Below are 24,710 nucleotides of genomic sequence, written 5' to 3' on the forward strand. Positions count from 1 at the left end.
AAGTGTACATCATTTCCTTCCATGTGTTTACTTTCCATTTTTTTCAAGCTAAGCATGCATATATCAGCATTTCCAGTTTTAAGATTAAAACAAACAAACACCAGTAGCTGTGTGGGTGTATATAAGCCTAATGTAATATATACACACATCTACTGCAGAGAGGACAGAGCATAGGCCATGATCTATACAGGATGTTGCTAAAAATGCTTACACCTGTATATCTGCAAGTAGCCATCTTAGTTGTTGATAACCCAGCTCTGCCATTACAGGATTTTGAGTTTGTAACTGTAAGTTAAAAGACGAGAAAGATTGAGAGCACAAGGCCTGTACACAGCTGTTCTGTATGTCATGACATTCCAATAGTTATCAGTCATCACATTTATCCTGAACTGCATGTTGAAAATACATAACCCATTTAATTTCCAAATTTTTTGCAATAAATGAAGTGTCAGCATGTCATTTTTCTATAGTGATCTCTTTCTAATATTGAAATCATTTTTATATGCTAACGTATTTTTTTTAATTGCATGGCACTGTAAGGCTAATCAGTGCATGAGCAAGTTTGTAATGCTAACAAAAAAAACATGAATTTTTAATTTTTTTTAACGCACATTTCTCTGCTTTATCGAATGTGACAGAGTCACGCTTTTCATTCACCATTGCTTCTCTTTTTCCACTGTCTGTGATTTGCTTGCCAGGAGGAGCTACTATTCTTACTCCTACTACCTGTAAGTAGAAATGGGTGACTTACTTGTTTACATGTTTTGCAGATGCAGTATCCCTTTTCAATAATAATATTAATAACTATAATGGGGTGAAAAAGTATTGATATTTTGCTTTTAAAATTCCATATAATTTTGATATTTTTTTAGGAGCTAAACATTTAAGGGGGCTTGCTTTTATTTTTAAAGGGATATTGTATTCTAATTGAATGTAGATTTTTTTTCATTTCTTTTGATATCAACAAATTTTAATTTCTATTCTAATTTTAAGCTTGGCCTCCATTCTAAGGAGGCTTAATGTGGTAAGTATCTAGTTTACTAAGCAGGAAACCAGAACCAGCCCTGCTTTGAAGCAATATGAAGCCCTCCCACTTCAGGTGACAAATGGAGAGGTCACCTATACCTTTTTTTCACAGCTCCCACCATCCAGGAAAGATGCAAAGAGTTAGTGCTGCGTCTGCTCCCTAGTAGTAGGATCAGGACCACCTTCTTCCATTAGAACTGGAAAGCATGTGGCATACAATGGTTTGTGCAGCTCCTAAGCCTCCTGTGAGAATCAGATCTGGCCACTTCCTTTTCTGGGTGGCTGGTGCAGTGAAAAGGACCAGAAACTCTCTCGCAGGTCTCTGTCCAGCCCGTCTACATCTTCTTAGGTGCATCTATCTTTTCTATTGGCAGGGGTCCCACAGGAAGCAAACTTTGATTACCACCTCTCTCCAGCCAGTTGCAAATGGCCTTCTCTCCTCAATTGCCAAAAACACATGGGCCAACTACGGCTTTTATGAATTTTATTTCTTCCCCTGCTGTCCACCACTATCACCTAATTGTCCTGGGATAAGTGGGCTTATTGGTCCCATCTCCCCACTCCTCCCCCACTGTGTGATCTAGCACTTATTTAGAAGTGGTACTTCCTCTGAATTTGAGATATTAAACTTTCTTTGATATCCTAACCTACTTCATGCATTGACCCTGGGATGCATAAAATAGTAACAATATAATATTTTGAAGATGCCTAGCATAGGCAAAATTTGAAGTAGTCTAGCATAGGCAGAATTAAGCTAAACAATGGCTGCATTCATAGTGAACAAACCAGCATGGTGATGCATGCTGCTGGATTTGATCCCACTTTGTTTTTGGCTTATCACTCTGGCTTGTCTGGGGAGAGACAACCACAGTTCTTGGTTCTTAGGTCACGGTGAAACCGTGGATAGAGGGTCCAAGGTTTGCTTAGCTGCTCCAGCAGAGGGCAATCAGGCAGTGTGCCCAAGAATTCTGGTTTATTGTGACACATGAACACAATCGTTCAAAACAATCCACTATATAATACATGCACCAACCTGCAGTGAATTGAGATTCTCTTTAGCACATGAATCTGTAAGGATTTGCTAAAATGAGAGATGTTCTTATTATTTTTATTTATTTATTACATTTCTATACCACCCAGTAGCCGGAGCTCTGTGGGCGTTCCCCCACTCTCTGGGCGGTTCACTTTTTGAAAGAAAAGCAGACTAAAGTAGTATAGACTGACTTTGGCATCCTTTAGTTTATTATGACAGATTCCCTTGCTAAATAACAGTTAGTGCAGCCAGAAGTAATTAGGCTTTGCGATTTTCAGAAATTGATAGGATATCTCTTCCCTCTCACCTGAGCTCTTACTGAAATAGCCACCTGCATAGCTTTATGCAGGTGAATGCTGTGATAGATAATGATGGCAATCTACATATGTCAGCCTCTGATACAAATAGGTTTGTGTTCCTTAAGAACAGATTGTGTGTGCTGAGCTGGAGTACCAAAGGTACAAGGAGCTGCTACTTGTGGATTTATAAGGATGCTTCCAAACCAACTGATTTTGGATCAGAGCACCAGTCATCCATGAATCACACAGTCAGGGGGTTGCTCCCAATTCAGCTAGCCCAGACAGAGTTGTGGGATTGACACAGGAGAAAGGGTTAGTGTTGCATAAAACAGTAGGAGTACTTTTAAGCCCCTGCAACAAAAAGTATCTGTTTGCTGGCTGCTATCACTCATTAGACCAAATTGTGGAAGTACCCTAAGATATCCTCAAAGACAACTATTAATAGATCACAGCACTATGACCCTTTTTAGGAAATTAACCTTTCCATAGCTAGGTAATTTGCTCCTTGTAAAATTTTAAGTGCTGTTGACTTTTTGGCTTGCCTTATCCAGAAGCCAAGTTACAATCTTTACTCTAACAATCTCAGAACTCCTTTTAAAATCTTAGAGGATTTTTATGAAGTATTGTAGAAGTGGTGCTTCAAAAGAAGGTTTAGTGAAATGAAGAAATGGGACTGGTTATTTTTCCTCTAAGGGTGGAAGCAGTCCCAATAAGCGCTATTATTATTATTATTATTATTATTATTATTATTATTATTATCATCAACATATTTATACTGCCCAACAGCCTAAGCTCTCTGGGCAGTTTACAGCTAAAACCATAAAATCCAGATTAAAACTTTAAAATCACATAAAACCAGAATAATTTACAGTCCATGGAAGGCTTATTTAAAAAGATACGTTTTTAGGAAGTGTGTAAAAGTTATTACATTTTCCACCTCCCAAATCACACGAGGGAGGGTTTTCCAGAGAGTGGGTGCCACTACAGAGAAGACCTGCCATCAAGGTTCTTCATGGCGACATTCTTTTCGTGTTGGGATGATGAGCAGGGCCTCCTCTGAAGATCGTAAATGTCACCTGGGTGTATATAAGGGAAGGCGGTCTGCTAGGTATCCCGGTCCCAAGTTGTTTAGGGCTTTGTGAGATAATAGCATAAACTTGTACATGGCTCAGTAGCTAACAGGCAGCCAGTGCAGTTCTTTTAACACAGGTTTTATGTGGGAAGAGCTATGTGTCCCAGCGAGCACCCTAGCTGTTGCGTTCTGCGCAAGTTGCAGCTTCTGAATCACATACATGGGTAGCCCCACATAGAGCGCATTACAGTAGTCTAATCATGAGGTTACCAATGCATGAATGGCTGTGGCTAGGCTATCCCTGCCAGGAATGGGCATACCAACCAAAGTTGATAATGGGTGCTCTGGGCCACCAAGGCCACCGTGACAAAGATGGATCCAGGAGCACCCCCAAATTAAGGACCTGCTCCTTTAGAGGGAGTGCAACCCCATCCAGAACAGGCAAACACCCCAATTCCTGGACCTGGGAAGCACCAAGGTCTCTGTCTTATCAGGATTCAGCCTCAGTTTATTCGCCCTCATCCAAGCCATAACTGTATCCAGACACCGGTTCAGAACGTGCATGGCCTCTCCCGATTCAGATGTTACAGAGAAATAGAGCTGGGTGTCATCAGCTTACTGGTGACACTTTGCCCCAAATCTCCTGATGACAACTCCCAATGGCTTCATATAGATATTGAATAGCATTGGGGACAGGATGGTGCCCTGTGGCACACCACAGTTCAGCTGCCATGCAGTTGAAGCACAGTCACCCAATGCTATTCTCTGGAGCCAACCCTGCAAGTAGGAGTCGAACCAATGTAGAACAGTGCCTCCAACTACCAACTCACAAAGGCGGTCCAGGAGAATACCATGGTCAAAGGTATCAAAAAACGCTGAGGGATTGAGAAGAAGTAACTGGTTTGTACTCCCCCTGTCTCAAGAAGAAGAAGGAGGAGGAGGAGGAGGAGGAGGAGGAGGAAATCCATCAGGGCGACCAAGGGCAATTCTGTCCCAAAACCAGGCCTGAATCTAGACTGGAATGGATCCAGATTATCAGTTTCATCCAAGAGCGCCTGCAGTTGAGACGCCACCACTCTCTTGAGCACCTTGCTCAAAAACAGGGTAGTTGACATAAATCTCTGGGTCAAGGGAGGGTTTTTCAGGAGTGGGCACACCACTGGCTCCTTGAAAGCAACAGGGACCACCCCATCACGCAGTGATGCATTCACCACCCCCATGACCCGGTCGGTCATCCCACCTGTGGCTAGCTTGAACAAGCCAAGATGGGCAAAGGATCGAGAGAGCATGTGGTGGGTTGAACAGATGCAAGCGTCTTGTCCACATCCTCAGGCTCCAAAAACTGAAACTGATCCCACAAAACAGGATAAGACAATGCACTGGACACCTCATCAGACTCTGAATCAATAGCAGCCACCTTCTGACCTATCATTGCACGAAGTTCCCCAGTAAACCAGGGGGCCTTCTGAGCTCCACAGTGTCGAAGAGGGCACTCAGGAGCGATTGTGTCAATGTCCCTTCGTAACTCGGCATTCCATAGTGCAACAAGAGCCTCGACAGAATCGCCAGTGCTGGCTACTGAATATTCCCACAAAGCATTCAGGAATCGCTCGGATTCTGTAAGTCTCCGGGGGCGGACCATCTGAATGGGTCCCCCACCTCTGCAGGGAGGGACTGGCTCTGTGAGACCAAATTTCACTATGACAATGGGGTAATTTCCATCCCCTCAATATCCAGACCACCCCCCTCACATCCTGAGGCAAACACCAAATCAAGGGTATGCCCTGCCCTATGTGTTGAGCAGATGACAAATTGAGACAACCCAATGGTTGTTATGGAGGCCATGAAGTCCAAAGCTGGTCCTGTTAAGGCAGCCTCAGTGTGAATATTGAAATCTCCCAGGACCAAGGTCCTAGGGTTTTCCAACACCACATCCAAGACCATCTTAGTCAGCTCGGTCAGGGAATCCATTGGGTAGCAGTGTGGGTGATACACCAATAGTATCCCCAATCTGTCTCTTGGCCCTGCACAAGGTACAGACCCTCACAGCCTATCCCAGGGTGATGCACACCAGGTCGGTTCTCTCATCTACGATCATATCATGGATGAGTGAGGTTTTGTTTTGAACCGACCTGGCATTCACCAGCACCACAACCAGGCCAGAGGGTACATTAGCCAGTCCACCAGGATCCTGCGGGATGGGGATGGGGTCAGAGAGGGGAATGGTTTGTAGCTATCTAACTCCACCACGATTTTGATGACATTTCCTCCCCATTGTACCATACCTTCCCTTGCCCATGACAACCGCTATGGCAGCACCCTCTAACTCCATGTTACCCTCCCTCCCACCCTGGCACATCCTGGTTCTTAACAACCCCTACCCCAGAAATTTAGGAAAATAATGTGAGAAAAAGATCGGGAAAGGGAGAAAAAGAAGGGAAGGGTTAAGGAGCAGTAACAAAGATTAGGGCAATAACTGAAGTTCATGAGTGGTTACATCCTAACCCCCCAATCCCGTTGGTTGGAGCACTTAACTTATATTCCTATCTTTCTTCCTCCCCTGACTCTCACTCAGGGGAGGACCCCACATACCACAACTACCCCCACCTAGGCTCTCACCCTAGGTCAGGGTCACAGGCCTGTCTCTCACACAGAGCCTGGCAGCCCTCCTATATCCAAACCAACCCGGGGGTGGGGGTGGGGGAGAACGCCACCCTCAGCAGGGCTGGTCCTTTTTTATGAGCCTCTTCCCTGAGCCAGTCCAGTCCCAGGTGAGGCTCCTGCCACAGTACAGTCCCCAGCTGCAGACACTGAGTAGCAAGCTGCAAGTTAAAACAGCCCGGCAAAGCAAGCTAGCAAGCAAAGCTAAAAATTAAAGAAACAAGAAAAGAAGGCATATGTTGTGAACTTTGTGAATAGAGGTTCACTGAGGATCTCTTTTTCATAGAATCATAGAATAGCAGAGCCAGAAGGGGCCTACAAGGCCATCGAATCCAACCCCCTGCTTAATGCAGGAATCCCCCCTAAAGCATCCCTGACAGATGGTTGTCCAGCTGCCTCCTGAATGCCTCTAGTGTGGGAGAGCCCACAACCTCCCTAGGTAACTGATTCCATTGTCATACTGCTCTAACAGTCAGGAAGTTTTTCCTGATGTCCAGCTGGAATCTGGCTTCCTTTAACTTGAGCTTTTTGTGTGTGTATGTGTGCAGAGGGCAACATCAAAGAAATTATTTTATGCTACTTGTGCTGTAAGGACAAGTATATGGAGCAACACAACACCACATCATGATTTTTCCTCTAAACTCTCCAGTGAAGACACGAGGCAGTAATTGGCTATAACAGTAGACCACAATTTTATTAAATATCCTTACTACTACCCTGACAGTAGCCTGGTTCAGATGACATGACAGTTCACTATGGTTTAATTAACCCTTGGGGTGCCTAGAGCACATGACATACACCATTATGAATATACAAGCCATAGCTGGGGGTTGTTGAAACTTGTTGTGTCTTGCAAACATGAACGGCATGGCAGTTTGAGGGTTAAACAACCCTCACAGGACTCACGTTTTAGGGTTATGTGAGGATTGTTTAAACTTCAAATAACCCCCACCACCTCAGTTTGCACAACACAACAAGCCATGGCAATCCCTGCCTGAGGTTTGCATATTCATAATGGCAGATGGCATGTGCTGCAGCTTCTCACAGGTAAATTAAGCCATGATGGGCTTCCTATCCCTTGATGCAAAATCTACTTAAATTTAGTGAACCAAGTGCCAAATCAGTAAACTAACTGATCTATACTTTTCTTTGCCTCCTCCCCTTAAATCAGGGGTGGGCAACTTGTGGTCCTTCAGATGTTTTAGCCTACAACTCCCATGATCCATCACCACTGAATATTCTGGCTATGGGTGATGGGAGTTGTAGGCCAAAACTTCTGGAGTGAACCTTCCACAAGAGGAACTAAGTCACCCCACATGCAAAAAGTTATGCAGGTCACAACAAGTCATAACACTGTTGGAGAGAGATGGTGTCAGCCTTTAAAGGCAGCCTTACCTCCCACCCAATTGTTCCATCCAGCACTAGTCAGCACTGAAAGACAAATCCCTTCTTGTGCTACTGATTCAGGGTGGGACAAACATGTTCCCAGCCAGCCAGTGCAGGTTGAGTGAGCAGCCATCTTGTTTACTAAATTTGCAGGCACCCCCAGGACCAGCTCCATGTTGAGTTGTCCCATGGTTGTGTTCAACTTACATCGCTTTTTAAACAGCAGTTATGTATTGCTTGCATTGATATTCTCATCCAACTATTCCTTCAGAAGGATCAGAGCAGTTTCCCAGCCAGGCAAAGGACAGTTCTGCATCCATTTAGGGTTCAATGATCTTACAGCAAAAATACCACCAAATTATTTTCCACATAACCTATTTTCTTTTTACTAATGATGTCTATTTATAAGACATTAGAAACTACAGCCACAATAAACAAAAACACCACTCTTTCAAGATCTGACAGAAAACTGTCCAGAAAGCAAGAATGTCTGGAATGGTCAGGCAGAGAATGTCTGTTATATGTATGGGTGATATTTTGGCACTAGTTTTTCCTATTTCATCTTCAGTATACATCAGCTAAATCTGTTCAGACTTCTAAAACAATTCCCCCAAAAACTGTCGGCCACATGAGAGGGAATTCTTCATGAGTGCACCTCTATACCAACTTTCAAACAGAGCAGTTCTTCAGGTGATCCAAGGTTTTGTACCTAAGGGGGAAACTGTTCCTCACTACAGACAGTATAAGAATGGGATGGGAGATTGCCCCCAAACTCCCTAAATTCCTGCTTGCAGACTACAAAGCTCCATATTACCAACAAATAGCAAAATGCTTTTTTTCAGTCCCAACATTTCCTACAATGCTTACCTTCTCTAGATATTACTTTTCCAATTTTGCAAGGCTATGCAGCCTGCTGTATAGGCTAATCACAGTAAGGTTGTTTCTACATAGCAGGGATCCCTTCCCCCCTCGCTTTCTCTTAAATGTTTGTTTCTACATTAAGGCTGGGTTACTTTCATTCCATTTTGGGCTTTGCCCAATTTTGGGGAAGATGTACCCCAAAATAGGCAAAATGAGCACAGGGCTGGGCATTGCAAATTGCTTCACACTGTTCTGGGGGAGGCGAGGTGAGAATGTACCATGACATGATCCCTCCTTGCCCTCTCTTAAAACCCACCATCTCTGCTCGAGTCTTTGGTGGTGAACAGGCAAGAGCAGGGCTTCTTTCCCAAAGGGTTCTGACACATGGACAGAAATACTCTGAGAAAGAAGGATGCTAGTGTCGAGATGAGTGTCTGATGGCACTACAACCCTGCTTCTGCCATGGTAAATCCCTTTTACTGGAACTGTTTGGGCAGGCCACATCAGAATGGCCAGCTGCAGTTTGTCACCCACAAATGAGGTAGCAAATTGGGGGCAGGCATTTCAGCTCAAGCCTAATCACTCTGGTTGCTTAATCTGGAATTTCCATTTTTTTGTTCATTCACTTTTTAGGGAGAATTGTTGTGAAATAATTGTATTCCAGTGTCTTGTCTGTAGTCATTCTGTGTTTCTTCAGATCTAACTGGTGATTTTTTATTGCTTAAAAGTTTAAGTATAGCTCTAGCCTGCCAGTGTGGACCGGCAAAATACCAATGAAGTTTTTCTGGATAACTTCCTTGAAATTGAAAGGTTCCGATTTGCAGATTCCACCTTTCCCGCTTACAGCTTGCTGCTTCATTTGTCCCTTACTTAGTTTTGTCCCGTTTTGTCACTAACACCCCAACCACACTGAGCAGTAAAACAAGCAGATTCTGCAAACAGGAAGCTTTCAGTTAACATTAGAAAGGACCTTTTCTGAAGAGAAATTACAAGTTCTTCTAGAGTAAGCATTCTAGAACGGTCTTGGCCATGGGCATTGCTCGAAAATACCATGCTTTTTAAAGTGCTTGTGTGGACCCTCTGTTTCTTTTCCTGTTTCTGCTTCCAGATGATTGTGGAAAAGAAATGCCCTAGCATTTCTAAAGTACTGTAGTGTGGTTTGTGTGGCCATACACATGGTTTCTCTAACCACATACGAAGGCTTTAGTTTTCAATTTGGGCAGGTCTTATCAGTGCTAAATTCTAGGATCTAAATGGTTCCATATCATGTTGCCTTACCCACTGAGTCTGTACATCCCTTAAACTGTTCAGGCTTCAAGGCAAGATTTTTCTCTAAGGGTATGTGTTCTAGACAAGATTAAACACAGCTGCGTTCCTTTTTAGTAAGCCCTGCAAAGTTATAACAGGATAATATAGACATCTTAGAACATTTATGAAATGAACGTACAGGTACCTTTTCTTGGCCATACTGACAATTTTTCCCTATGTGTCTGTTACTTACCTATGAATGTTCCAGAAAGACTACTTTGAGCAGTTTCCCATTAAATGACAACTGTAGCTGCTATTAAGAAGGGCCCCACGCTAAATGGCTGGAAAGGGAAAATGTGGGACATAGCTCTTTCTGAAATGCTAACATATCATCGCAGGGCCTTGTGTGGCCACCTGAGACATGACCCTTTTGATAAAATATGGTCCCTGTTTGTCAATTATGTTAATGGAACTTCTGGTACATCCAGCCCCCTTGTTTACTTAATCACACCCCTGACCACCTTAATTATTGAATTTTGATTGAAACTGGAATTGGTAATGTATTCATACAATACAGACAATGTAAGGCTCTGCCCGATATATTCTTGCAAGTATGTGTGTTTGTCCTGAAAAAAATAACCGCCACACTTGTTGCAATGTCACCAATGTAACTTTATTTCATTTTGAAATAAAGATTTAAAAAAGGGGGGAAAGAACTTTTTAATATGTGTGTCATGCGCACATAGTATGTAGTATGCCAACCTGTTACTACTACACAGTATGTGTCATGATATATTATCACTGGGGTGACTTATTTGTGTTTGTAAAGTTGGAAATAGACATTTGGTATAAAAGCGGTAGTGTATCAATGTGATATTATTATGCGCTCTGCCTTTCACCGCAACTGTAGGAGTTCTGTGTGCCTAATTAACACTGATGGTGTGCTGTATTGTTTCCTTATATGTGACATACCACCGATGTGCCTCACAAATGTCTGGCTACACAAAGAAAGAAAAATCTAAATCAGTTTGCTTGCAGCTTGGGCCACAGTCTAACCTCTTCCCCTGCATATGGCAGTACATCCTCACAAGTATGCACTGATAGGAGGGATACCATCCACATGGGAAGAGCTGGCATCCCACTCATTTGGGAGAGGCCATAGCTCACTGATAGAGCACCTGCTTTGCATACAGAAAGTCCCAGGTTCAATCCCCAGCATCTCCAGGTAGGGCGACGAAAGGAACCCTGCCTGAAGTCCAGGGGATCTGCTGCCAGTCAGTGTTGATAATACTGGGCTAGAAGGACTGATAGTCTGACTCTGCATAAGGCAGCTTCCTATGTATCCCCTTGCATGCACAGTCCAGGCCCTATGAGAGTTTCAGTTTCCCAGTATAGAATTCTGTTTATAAAAAGACAGTAAAGAAGTAGAAATATTTGCCATTTGTCATGCTTCAGGAAAACTGAAAGATAATCTATGAAAAGCAACCTCAATATGCACAGAACTGTATTCCTTTCGTTGCTGCTGTTTGCATACTTTAGGCAATCTTAGCAGTAAAATAAGTCAAGGTTTTAAAACAGGGAAATGAATTATCAAAATGTAGATTGAACTTGGTATGTAAGATACAATTACAATGTTTAGATAAAAAGTAGTTTTGTTTCTAATTTGTATATATTGGTATAATTGTGCATAAAAACAGTATTGCAGGAAGACTACGAATTTATAAATGAAAACATTTCTACAGAATAAATAGGATCTTGATCAGAAATAAAATAATGGCAGAAATACAACTTTGAATCACTGAAATGTATAAACTTGTGCTTGTGCAAGAAACAGCTGAGAGGAGCTTCAGTACTGGCAGCTGTCCCAGAACCACCAGTGCACAAGTAGTTAGAATTATTGCACTGTTTTTGTAATATCTGAAGGGCAACTTGCAAAACTAAAGCTGAAATCCTAAGCCTGCCTAGAAAGTGAGCCCCATTGGAATTCCTGCAAATTACTTCTGAGTATATGGTTAGAATCAAGCTGTGAGTTTCTTAGAGTGCAATCCTATGGATGTTTAGATGGGGCAAGGGAGTCATTAAACTCCCAGAGTTCCCCAGTCAGCCATGCTGGTTGGGGCTTGCTGAGAGTTGTATTTCTTCTTTCTGTCTAAACACATAGAACTGTACCCTAATTTGCTTTGTATCACTTAGCTACTATTACAAGCTGTTGCTTAGCAGTTAGTAGAATTACGATGACTTTCATTGTTTACTTTTTTCTTTTGGTTTTGGTTGGGCAGCAAACTTGCTAAGAAACGCAAAGATGCAATGGGAAACACTAGACAAGAAATGACCCATATGGTGAATGCAATGGATAGGAGTTACGCTGATCAGAGCACCCTTCATGCAGAGGATCCTCTCTCGGTCACCTTTATGGACTCCCATAATTTCAGCCCCAGATGTAAGTACAGTTGTGGCAGAGATTAAAAGTGCTCATTGTAACTGAAGCTGGCATCTTAATTTGTTTCTGCATAGCTGCTGTATTTAGTAAGATATTAAAACAAAAATTATGTGAATTATGTAGAATTTGTCCTATTTGCAGATAAAAAAATTCCAGAGGGTGACCGTAGTACAGCGAAATGTGAAGTAGACTTTTATGGAGTACCAGGAAAAGAGTATAATTTCCTCTGAGGCAGCAACTGATTTTTTTTTATTATTCCAGAGTTGCTACTTACTGGCTTCACTTTCACTTTATTTGGAAACATGTCTTTCTTTGCCTAATATGTGCTGGAGACCAAGGGCAGTATCCAATTGGGACCACCAGTATCCTGCTGGTCCCAGTCTGTAAGCAAGGGCAGTATCCAATTGGGACCACCAGTATCCTGCTGGTCCCAGTCTGTAAGCAAGGGCAGTATCCAGTTGGGACCACCAGTATCCTGCTAGTCCCAGTCTGTAAGCAGTCCCACTGCTTGCATGACGCAATAAAGCACTTCTTGTTGCAAGCCCCCAAATGAGCGAAAACACTCATTTCTGGAAGGGGCAGTGCTCCGTCGACCTCCCCCACCTTTCCAGAAACAAGCATTTCCACTTCTTTTGGCACTAGTCCCCATAAACACTATTTTGTGGCACGCAAGCAGCTGGCTGCGGACAGACCAGAACCAGCAGGGTTGGCCATGCATAGAAGGCCCCAATGGGATACTGCTCTAGAGATGAGAAACACATAAAAATGTAATGTGTAAATAAACTCTATTACAGGATTTCTTCCCAAGTTGAACTTCCAAGAAAAAGAATTAAACATCCTTAAGTTAACTTACCATACAAACAAAGCTGGTGTGTATAGTTCTAAGAATACAGTAAAATGTAACAGCTCTTCCAAAAGGAAGAAGTAAAGTACAAAATTATCAGTTGGACCCCTTCTTTAGTAGTGTAGTTCCTGTCTGAGACATTACCACAAACAATTGTTTCACTAGTTCTTTCTCAGGGCAAATGGATGGAATTGTGAGACTCTGAGCCTTAACCTTTTCTCCTAGCCTGGTTATTCCTACTGTTTACCTGATGCATATAGCAAGCACGACACTTGTATTTTGAAGAAAATCGCATACACTGCCTCTTTTTTCATGGGCCAAGAGAGAAATGAATCAGCCAGTAGTATTCTATTTGCGACTTGGTATCAACAGATTGTGCATATATGTATGCTCTAAAGCCTTCCATGTGGGATAGACGTACTGTTTGGGATGACCACATTGATAGATCTTCCCAAAGCTCACCATAGATACATTTGGAAATTACTAGAGAGTTCTTCCCAAAGACAGAGGGAGAGACAATGACCTCTGGTAAGTTTTCTGAACCAATTGGAGGACTTGCAAAAATTACCCTCATCTTGGGAGCCATTTCCCTTTCCCCTACCACCTTAGGAACTAATAGTTCCTGTGGGGGGGTCACTATGGGAGCTAAATCCGGTGTGTGCGTGTGTACACAGAGGTGGACACCACCAGCCTGGTAAAGGACTTTGTAAGAGTGGCTTCCTCACCCCTCAACCTCAGATTTGTTCCCTGAAGGATATTTCCCCATCCAAATTACTTTATTTAGGGGTGTGCACGGACCCCCCACTCCGCTTCACTTTCAGATCCGCCATTTTCGGATCGGGCCGCTCCGCCCCGCCCCCACTCCGCCTGTGCCCGCTCCGCTCGGAGCTCCGGATCTGGATCGGAGCTCCGTTCCCCGCCCCATAGGGGGGGTTACCAGGCCCTGCCGCCATCACCGCCCATGCGGCGACGGCGGCAGAGCCCGGTAAGGGACCAAGGGAGAGGGGGACCTTACCTGCCTCCGTCCGCGGTCCGTCGCCGTCTTCAATTGAGCCTGCGGTTCCACCAGGAAGTCTGGGCCGCAAGCAGCCCAGACTTCCTGGTGGAACCGCGGGCTCAATTGAAGACGGCGGCGGACTGCGGACAGAGGCAGGTAAGGGAGAAGAGGGCGGGGGGGGTACCGGGCCCTGCCGCTGTCGCCTCATGGGCGACAGCGACAGCAGCAGGGCCCGATAAACCCCACTTACCTTTCCGGCGGAGCTCCGGATCGAGGCGAAGGATCCGCCTTCACCTCGATCCTCTCCGCCACGCTCCGCTGGCCCCCCAATCCTCTTCGCCTCCGCCTTAAGGGCAGGCGAAGCCCCCCGCTCTGCTACTGCTTCTCCGGTTGGTACAAGGCCCTGCAGGGGTCAAATCCAAGCATAAGGGGGCATCCTCCACATGCAGAAGTAGCTTTTTCTTCTCCCTTAGATTTGGCCCCTGCGCCTCTTAAAACTGGCCTTATGGAATGTACTGGAGCAACCTAACTCCATTACATTGCATAGGATTAATTTTAAGAGGCTTGATGGTGTGTTTGGCAGACAAAGCAGCCAACTTTACCTGTCACAGCTCCTAGAATTCTTAGCCAGAGAAAGATTTGCTTGGGCCATGCAAAGCCCTTGTCATTCAGAGAAGTTGGCAATTCTTCTCCTTGGAGAATTTGGAGACTTTAAAAGCTCACCTCTCCTTATAAGCACATGGACTTTTAGTAAGTATACAGTTTAATTGCTGAAGAGTGAAGTTCCCACTTTTTGGTGTAAGTGCTTATGATGTTCCACTACTTTTTATCAGGGAATTTGCTGATGAATATGCCTTGATCTGATACCGCTGCACTTTATCTTCCATAAGTATTTCACGCAAATGCATTTTAGCCATATTCTGTACTTAGGCTGTTTCTGAGAGCAGCAGTTCCATTCTAAGCTGCACTGCCAAAACTACCTGAGATTTTGGTCTGCGACTATCAAGCAGGAAATGCTTCAAGGTGGCCAAGTTCAGCCCAATTAGCCATTCTATAATTTTACTGCCTTGTTTACCCTGTGTAAAATGCAAACATCATTTTAAGCAACACAGGCTGTGTATTCTCTGTTTCACTAAAGGGGTAATAGACACTGCTGTGTGACTTTTTAAAGATCTTTATTTATTTTTAAAATGCACCAATTGAAGGTAATGTATTTTTTCATGAGCTTTGTTTTCCTGCAGTGCCCAATGATCCGCTTGTGCCGACTGCTGTGTTAGGTGAGGACCTAGTCCTTCATAATCTCTTCCTTCATGGATTTCATTCCTTGCATGGTTTTATAACTCTTGTCAAGAAATATATTTATTGTGTGTCAAAGCAGCTTGTTTCAAATTGAAAAAGATAGACAGCTGTTAGCAGAATATTCAGGTATTTTCAGTCTTGCATTCATTTTACCAGGCAGCACCAAATATTCATTTTTCTGTGAACATTAATAATGAAAGGGTTTTTTTCATGGCCTGAAATGTTTCCTGAAAGCCAACTTCCTCTTTTTAAGCTAGTTTGGTCCTTTTCTAGTGAAAGATGCCTTGGAATTTTGAAAGATGGGGTAGAAATGTTTTAAATAAACATGCGGGGGTGGAAGGTCCTTTAAGTACTCTGGCCTCTGTTTAGAAACCAGTTCATTCCAATTAGTAATCTAGATACATGTACAAAACCAATTGAAGTTTCCAAACATCTTCAAGGGCAGCCCCATTAGAATGCATTGAGATCATCTAACCTGTTACAGGAGTGTAGGTAACTGTAACAAGGCTATTTCTGCCTAGGAGGGGCCACTGCTGCTGTACCAGGCTAAGCAGTGAATAGTGCTTTCCGCCATGGATGCTACTTGAGCATCCATTGTCAGGCCCAAATTTATCAGCAATCCCAATCTGCCACTGCTCTTTAAGGGGTTCAACCCCATCTAGAGTAGGCCAAATAGCACATGCACACACATACCTAGGTCATCAAAAATTCAAGTAATAGTACTTCCATCTTGGCCTGGATAAGGGCTACAGCTGTCCTTTTATGTTTTCAGAAACCGGATCAGCCATTGCTTCTTTGCCACAGAATGCTAGGTATAATCTGATACCTGAAACTCCTACCAGTGACTAATTTGTTTAGTCTGCAGTCTCCATTTTTAGATTGGGTTTAAACTGCAGGCCTCATGGACACAACATCTGGCTTACTGCTTTGATTTTTCTGTTCTTCCCCCATGCCTTGGTTTGCATTTTTTTATATTACATAGCTTGTTTAAGAGTTCTGGAAAACTCAAAAACTTGCACAATCATTTATGGCATTTTGATTGGTCCTAATTAATATGTTGACTAATTGTGGGTTTTGGATTTTAAACTCATTACCAATGTTCAGCATTTCTACTGCCCTTCCTGATTCATATATGAAATAGTAGAACTGCCATCGGCATCCTGATGGCATTTCAGTCCATGTTTCCAGTCTTTTAGCTTCATGTAGATCTTAAAACAGCATGGAAGCCAAGATAGAACTCTGTGGAGCATGATAACTATGGTGTCAAATTATAGTTCCTAGCACTGGATAAAAGTGACTATTGGTCACATATAATGGCAGCCCAGACTATGGGTTGAATAGTTGATTAGTGGGTTGCCGTTGAATAGCGGGTTCTTGTTGAATTGTAGATTATGTACATCATGGTTTAACTTTGGGTTGTTCGTGGTGAATAGCCCATAGTTAGACTGTAGTTCAGGCAGCGTACATAATGATAACCCACAATTCAGCAACAACCACAATTCAACTACAAAAGCCCATACTCTTGATTGTTCTTACATGTGAACCAGGTCATTGAGCACAATCCACATTCCAGATAGGAGGGAACCCAGAAGGATACCACTGAGAGAGAAAATTAGCACTCTCCTTTTCCAGCAGTGCAACCAAGGCCATTTCAGTGCCAAACCTAGCCACAAATTATATTGGAATGGATCAAAGTTGGAATGGATCTCGATTTAGACTCATAAAGCTCATCTGAGCATAGTTATAACATCCAACTACAGCTTATAAATGTACAATACCTGGAATAAAGAATATAGATTCCAATATACAAAGTGTTTTGGAATTCATATACTTTATCATGATAGCTTTCTGAGAATAGATCAAGCTGAGAGATTTTGGACAGGATCTGAAGAGCTATTTTAGGTGCGTCTGAAAGCTTGAGCACACCCAGTGAGACTTTTGATTGACCCCTTTGAACATCAGACTCCCATGCCATATCATAAACTGATTTTAAAAGTATTCTCAATTTTTAAAAGTTGGTCATGTGGCATGGGAACTGTTGTTCAAGAAATATGGGCATACAAATCTACCTTATGTGCACTGAACAAGTTATTTTTTATTATTAATTTCATTTTTGTTTATATCTTGCCTTTCTTCTAAGTTGCTCATGGTGGAATGCATGGTTTACATTCCCACCCCACTCTATCCTCAAAACAACTTGGGGAGATAGAGTAGATTGAGAGGAGAATTATGTGCCTAGAGTTACCCCAATAGGCTTTATGGGTGAGCAAGGATTTGAACTCTGGTCTCTTTAATCCTAGCCTGGCACTACACTTTTTAAAGTCCTATCAGGGCTTTATGGCTGTTCAAGTATATGGAAGTGGGACTCCTATGTACAAATGCAATCATATATCAGATGGCTCACATTCGTCTTCAGTTATTTAATAATGCATTCGTCACAATCTTAGACTATAATCTGCATCTCTAAATAACTAGTAAATTTAAACTCACTGATTGGGTGCTGTTTTCCAAATCCTTTTCATCAGCTCTTACTGCCACATAGTCACTAAACAAGTATATTTGATTTGACGTTAGAGCTATCAAAACCTCCAACTCAGTTAAGTGAAACAAATCTTTTGACATGCAAAGGTTAATCTGTTAGAACTTTAGTGAGACAGGCAGCTGTGAAGAGCAACCCCAGGGCAAAACTGAAAGGCGGCCTGACAGTTTCTGCACACGTTCACATGACAGTGTGGTTTTCATTTGTTGTTCGTTGACAAACAGAATTTATGTGAGGCAAAATGCCTTCGTTGGGAGTTCATGGATGCTTGTACTTGAATATAGGTATTTGATGCTATTACTCATTCTTCATTTTGTTTTTTTATATTTGATACTTCATTCCATTTCATACATGTGGTCTCTAGTAGTGTATTGCTCCTGTTATTTTACAATCAAAAAGTATTTTGTCTAGGTAGTATAATGTGAACTATGTGCATGAGCATGTTTTAGTCCAAAATAGCAAAGTTATTTAGATTTCTAGATCATTACAAAACTGTAGAAGCTACTCTCTTTAACCCCATTATGAAGCTTCTACAAATTTTACACAGTGCTTCGACTATTTTCTAATACAAGGCAGGCTTCAAATATGGCTCTTACGTTTTATTTGCTTTTTTATGCTTCAATGGGAAACAGTCCCTATAACTGGTAAGTATTTGAGGAGACACTGTAAAGCTGACATTGAGGAGATTTTGGATACTCTATACCATAGAGAATGAAATACTATATTTAATGTGTCCTTGAATTGTTATTCACTTGTTGGTTTAATAAAGTTCACTGTAAAATTAAAAACTTACAAGTTGCTTAAAAAGATGAGCTATTTAATTCCAACCTCTTCCATGACACACAGGGTCTAAAATAACAATAGCTTTAATACTTGGCTTTTCCTATGTATACTAGATGTGACTTTTGCTCAGGCATACAGGTACTTAAAATAAAAGACTTCAAGACATCATGGTCATGCTCTCTCCCTATAAACCTGCTTCCCCTTAAATACTGCTGAGTTTGCACTGTAACTGTACTGCGTAACTGACTATTTCCAAGATGGTGGTGCTTGGTTCAGCTGTGCTGTGTGTGTATTCCATTTCTAATAAAAAAAAAAACATGCCATCATGGGACGGTTTAAGGAGCAGAGTTATTTACTTTCATAAAAGAACATGATTGCTCTTTCAGCATGCCAATCTGACTTTGATTTTTGTTAGAAACTGAAATGAGTGTTTATTTTAAAATAGGACCCCTCAATACAATCAATGTACAAAGCCACAGGTATTTCTAGTTGATGGGGGCTGATCAGGGCAGAGAAAGTAAATTCCAAAATTTTCATTTGGAATGCAAATCATCTGTTACTGAATGTAATTTCTGTTTTCATATACAGGCGCTAAATAAATGCAGAGGTTGACCATATTCTTTCTAATTATCTTTCAAAGCTTTGTCATGCACTTCAATAGCACCTGTAGTTCTTCCTTATATATTTCCTCAATAAACAGGTGTTGGCTGTGGCAACTGTGGCTAGCAAACAACTAAGACGGAGTTCTATCATGGATTTTAGTATTCACTCTTAAGCCATTACATCTAACCGCTGATTAAATTTAAACATGGCCTATCTCAGCGGAGCAGGGCTTCAGTTGATATAATGAAGGTTCATTAGCTGTATTTGAACACGTTAATCCTACTGTATGAGTGTATGGTCACAGGCTATGGTGAACAATGTAGTATTCTGACTGTAACACATTAAGTTTTTGTTGTTAACATTTTATTATTATTTATTTATATAGCACCATCAATGTACATGATGGTGTACATTGTCATTGTACATTGTACATTTCCTAAAGCTTTTAAAACTTGATGTTGTGCGGACTTTATACTGTTAGTTTTACCCTACCCTGTGCCTGCTTACCCTACCCTGTGCCTGTTGGCATTCTCTTCCCCTCCTTATTGTTTTACTATGATTTTATTAGATTGTAAGCCTATGCGGCAGGGTCTTGCTATTTACTGTTTTACTCTGTACAGCACCATGTACATTGATGGTGCTATATAAATAAATAATAATAATAATAATAATGGTGTACATTGTCAATGTACAATGTGTACATTGTACATTGGTGTACAAAGTCAGCAGTACATGATCCAATTTTACTGTTGGATCATAAGAAATTTGCCAGATATAAATGGAGCAGGGTTGCTGAGAAGACCTGTCAAAAGCCATCCGTCTGGCTTAACTAGAAATACATACATAAGAACAAAACACAAAATTGGCTTTGATGCACAAGGCCAAGGTCCATTTAGTTGACCATTCTGCTTCCAGTGCCTGACCATCAATTCTTAAGTGGTGGATATAGCTAACAAGAGAAAATACCCTTTGAACCTCTCCAAGGACAACGTATAGATAGTGACCACCACAGGGAAGCCACTTAAACTTGTTCCACATGCCTGCTGTTATCCTCAGGGCAAGCTGTTTGGTAGTAATGGCTCACCAGATAGATTTGTGTTTCCACTACAAATCTCCAAAGGTACATGGATTGTCTCCATGTGGTAGCCATAAAATGTATAAAGGCCTTAGGTCCAAGCAAGGTTTGCCAACTTTGCCAGAAGCCCTTTCTCTCATCTTATGCTTAAGGGTAGGTGAAATACAGAGAGCAAGTGCAGGTGAGCCTGTAGCCCATTTTGAGAGTACTTAAGACAGCCAAATAACTACAAAGGCCGTGAATAATGGGAAGCTATTGCACAATCATTAAGTATAGGGGGCACATAAAGGTTGCAATGATGACATAAGCAACCTTGAGATCTATGGAGGTATGAGCAAAAGTTGAGCTGGAGTTTGTGCTGTGCTGACTAGAGTTGGCCAACTTAAACTGAAAATGGGGATAATTTCCTGCTGGACAGTGAATTTGAATTTTTGCCGTGTGCATTGTGGAGCTCAATGTTTTATAAATAAAATGTGAATACACTTGTTACTTATGCATTCTTGTTAAATTGCAAATAGTTGCAGCCAAAAATGTTGCAGAATGCTGCAGCAAGCTAATTTAAAACTGGACTATACCTCAGATATTTTAAGTTTCACTATTACTGAACACTGCTTTATTCTCTGGGATCCTATAACCACAGACGAAAACCACAGTGCAACAGCGGAGTCAAGTCGCCTGTTAGATGTGCCTCGCTATCTCTGTGAAGGAACAGAGTCTCCTTACCAAACAGGCCAGCTACATCCTGCTATCAGAGTAGCTGATTTGCTGCAGCATATTAACCTCATGAAAACATCTGACAGCTACGGTTTTAAAGAAGAATACGAGGTAAAAAGAAGTCAGCAGTGACTTTTTAAACAACTGACTTAGGAGGGAGAGGCCCTATGAGAGTACAGCTTTGTGTTTGCAAAGAAAGTTCTTAATTACAAGAAAATTAAAATGAATGTTTAATGGGATTAAATTTTTAAAAGACCACTTCTCATTAAGCCATGAGGGAATGAATTCTAAAGATAACTGATAAGTTCCACTGCTTTAGCTGCTATGTTACAAAGATCCAGAACGAGGGAGGGGGCTGATGCAATCATATTACTTGCTGCTTGCTATCTGCAATTAGCAAATGAGGAGCCACTGTCAGGAACACACGCTCCCTATTAGAAGTACTCCACTTTATGAAGGAAATTTTCTTTAAACACTCTTAAACCAATAGTTTTAATGGAAATACCATTCTGGAGATGATCTTAAAGCTGTTATTATCACTCTCTGGGGAGGATATTAAGATTTTAGCAGCCGAACTGGCCCAGAGAGCTTCGAACCGCCCAGAGAGCTTCGGCTATTGGGCGGTATAAAAATGTAATAAATAAATAAATAAATACTCCACCTGTGAGCTTTCCAGCACAATCTCATTGGCCACTGTGTGAAGTAGGATGATGGACCAGATAAGACTTGGTCTGGTTCAGCTAACTCTTACATTGATCAGTTCATGTGCTCAATGGTCATTGCTTAAAAGATATACACTGTAAGTACAGTATGCATAAACTATACCTGTGGCCTGAAAAAAAAATGATGCAGATCCTTAATTTATATATTTTCTAACTGCAGAGGTTTTTGGTCCAAGGGCTGGTGGCAGGAGACTTTAAGAATATCTGCATGGGGCAAAGCATAGCTTCTCTTTACCCTGGATCTGAAGCTGTGACCTTGATGGCTATTTCTATACAAGGAAAATGTATAGAATTCTCTTAATCCCTTCTTTCAGTTTCTGGGCCATGACCCATTACTTAAACCACACAGAATTGAACGTATTTGACTTGTTAGTGACCTGCTTTTTGGTCAGTTTGCTTCTCAGAAAAAGGCAGCCCATTGGGATAACTGCTACTGTGTATCTGTTCTGATAACATCCATTAGTGAGCAGTAGGGGGGAATTAGAAAAAAAACCCTCTCTCTTACCACTAAACACAAATGACTATTTTGTTTCCAAGCTCTTATTCTGAAGAATATTCCCACCAGGTAGGACAGCCGGCAAACAATGTTCACCAGACAATGCTTGGTTAAAAGCCACTTTGTCCCAATCGTGGAAGCCTATTTTGTTATGTTTCATTCAAGAAATAATGAATTTGCTTTTACAATTGTGATAAAAATAGTATTTGACTGAGAAATATTTTCTTTGCATGTTTAGCTATTTGTAATTTGACAATTTTTGATGTTATTTATATCAGGAGGGTGAAATTGGGGAAAGCAAAAACATCTCAATTTTCTCCCACTGTAAGCATTCTTGTATTTGTGGATTGACCCCAAACCTTCCTAAAAGCAGCAATCCCTGGATTTATTCCAGGGTTGCTTCTGCCCCCACCAGAAGCTGTGTTCCAGACCAAGTTCTAATGGGAGCAGAATACTTCCATCCCTAATTATACGTGTTGATACTGGAAAAAATATACATATTTTAAATGTAAAGACAAAATGTGCTAAAATTATTAAAATGTTAAATTCAAAATTATGCGTTAATGATATAATTTATTTTTCTCCTTCCCCTCCCTTTTTTGTTTGAAGAGCTTCTTTGAAGGGCAATCAGCTTCTTGGGATGTGGCAAAAAAGGATCAAAATAGAACAAAGAATAGATATGGAAACATTATAGCATGTAAGTTAAGAGTGGGTATTCAATCATGTTGATAAATATGTTTATTACATTTTTATACTGCCTGTCCTCCAGTAAGCTCAGGCAGAATACCATTTGATCCAACCCTTTTACCTTGTGAGGTAGGTTAGCTGGAAAAATGGTGACTGGTCAAAGGTCACCAAGTGAACATCATGGGTGAGTGGAGATTTGAACAGGTTTCCCTAATCTGTCATTTTAACCACTGTATAATACTGGCTCTGTATGTTGTGCATATATATTTAAACTTTTAAAATATTAATGTGTTGTACATAAAGTCAGCCACTCCCATCAGTTCAGTCAAGTGCTCTCTGCACAGTGCAGTATTTCCAGCTCTTGTTACTTTTACTGCCTTCGTACTTCATAATGTAGGATCGGCTGTCAAGTTACATTTGAACACAATCACCCAAGAAAAAAAACTCCAGTGGAAGTTGGTCGTACCTTTTGTGACTGTGGCCATATTCGGAGATCAAATTAATCTAGGAATCATGGCCTAATAAAACATAGTGTGAATTAGAAGTCTATTTCCCTTTCCCTTCATGCAAGCACGCAAACAAACCAGGAATATCTTCACGTTCCATTCTATCCCAGAATTATGGCTAAGTATACCTAAATAATAAAGTTTAAAGTTTGATGTATGAGTCCAGCTTGTTTGGGCACACTTAACCATAATCTGGATCGAGATATAATATGAAGCTATTCCTTCCTGGTTGTTTATCCAGTTGCATGATGGAAAAAGCAAATGGGCTGCATATACCAACATGCTGCTTGTTCACATTGTAGTTTATTAAGTCAGGAATCCTGATGTCCAAACATAGCCTCAATGTTAAATTGTCTCTCTGAAAAGCTGTTTTCCCCATTTTTCAAATTGAATTAACATGTTACTACATTTCTTTAACTTTGCTACACCATATCTGATGTTCAGTTGTTTACTACTGATTCACTCCACTGCCATGATTAGAATCAAAGAACCTTGACAGGTTCTCAGGAGTAAAGCTTTTGATAGTAAGGACCAAAGTACAAACAAAATTTGATTACCATTTTACAACAAGAAAAGCATCTGCTGTCGTGGTGCCATTGGGAGAACAGCTAATAAAGGCTTAGATTTAGCTGCCCATCGTATTGATATGCTTGAAAGAGTATGTTTTCAAATGTACCTATCACAGTTTTCAAGAACTAAGCATTTAAGTGATAGTGGTAAGCAGGGTGAATAACAATCAATGATTTTTAAAAAAATAAATTTAAAAAAATCAGGTTTTTTTAATTTAAATTGGATTTTTTTTATTTAAATTGGATTTTTTTTAATAAAATGCTTTTTGAGGAAAATCTATCTAAAGACAGTTTTTCTATTTAAGATATGTTATAGTCCAAAGGTATTCATCATGAAATAAGGATTAGTTTTTAATATGTATAAATTTTTTGGTAAGTGAATTCCATTAATCCATTCACAATGTCATGCTCTTCTAGAGGTTTCTGTAAGATTATTTTTCTCCTTCCAATAAAGTACAGCAGAAAAGTTGTTCAAATATGGATGATTTACCTATTAAACTAGTTCACCTCGCAATAAATTCATTATTATCTATGATGTGTTTCTAATAGTATAACCAAATCAGTATTTTTTTGATATAACTGTAAAACTAATCTGAAAAGTTGCTATTCTAAAAACGAAACCTTCATCTGGTTGTAAATATTAAGATTATACCAGAAAGAATGACTCTTTGGTAACTCTGAGTTGTGTAAAATATAGTGAGGAAGACTGCACTTTTTTTTGGGGGGGGGGAAGTCACATGATTAAATTGAGTCTTTCTTAGCGATTTAAATCGTGATTTAAATCAAATTGATTTAAATCAAATCCACCCTGATGGTAAGCTAAGCCTTCTGTCAGCAGAGGGACATTAGT

General features: G+C 41.1%; 1 protein-coding gene across 4 annotated transcripts in view; it reads left to right on the forward strand.

The window, feature by feature from the left end:
* The window catches only part of PTPRK (protein tyrosine phosphatase receptor type K), a 389,066-nt gene that overhangs the window by 338,426 nt on the left and 25,930 nt on the right, over window positions 1-24,710 (forward strand). For 3 of the 4 annotated variants that reach the window (XM_063124696.1, XM_063124697.1, XM_063124698.1), the window contains exons 15-17: window positions 11,866-12,026; window positions 20,807-20,991; window positions 22,708-22,795. In XM_063124696.1, the coding sequence (XP_062980766.1) occupies window positions 11,866-12,026; window positions 20,807-20,991; window positions 22,708-22,795 (434 nt within the window). Of the gene's footprint in view, window positions 1-698; window positions 729-11,865; window positions 12,027-20,806; window positions 20,992-22,707; window positions 22,796-24,710 lie in introns of all 4 variants that reach the window. The other variant, XM_063124699.1, reaches the window with a different exon arrangement.

The sequence above is a fragment of the Elgaria multicarinata genome, chromosome 4 (assembly GCF_023053635.1).
Source record: "Elgaria multicarinata webbii isolate HBS135686 ecotype San Diego chromosome 4, rElgMul1.1.pri, whole genome shotgun sequence".
Taxonomy (NCBI): domain Eukaryota; kingdom Metazoa; phylum Chordata; class Lepidosauria; order Squamata; family Anguidae; genus Elgaria; species Elgaria multicarinata.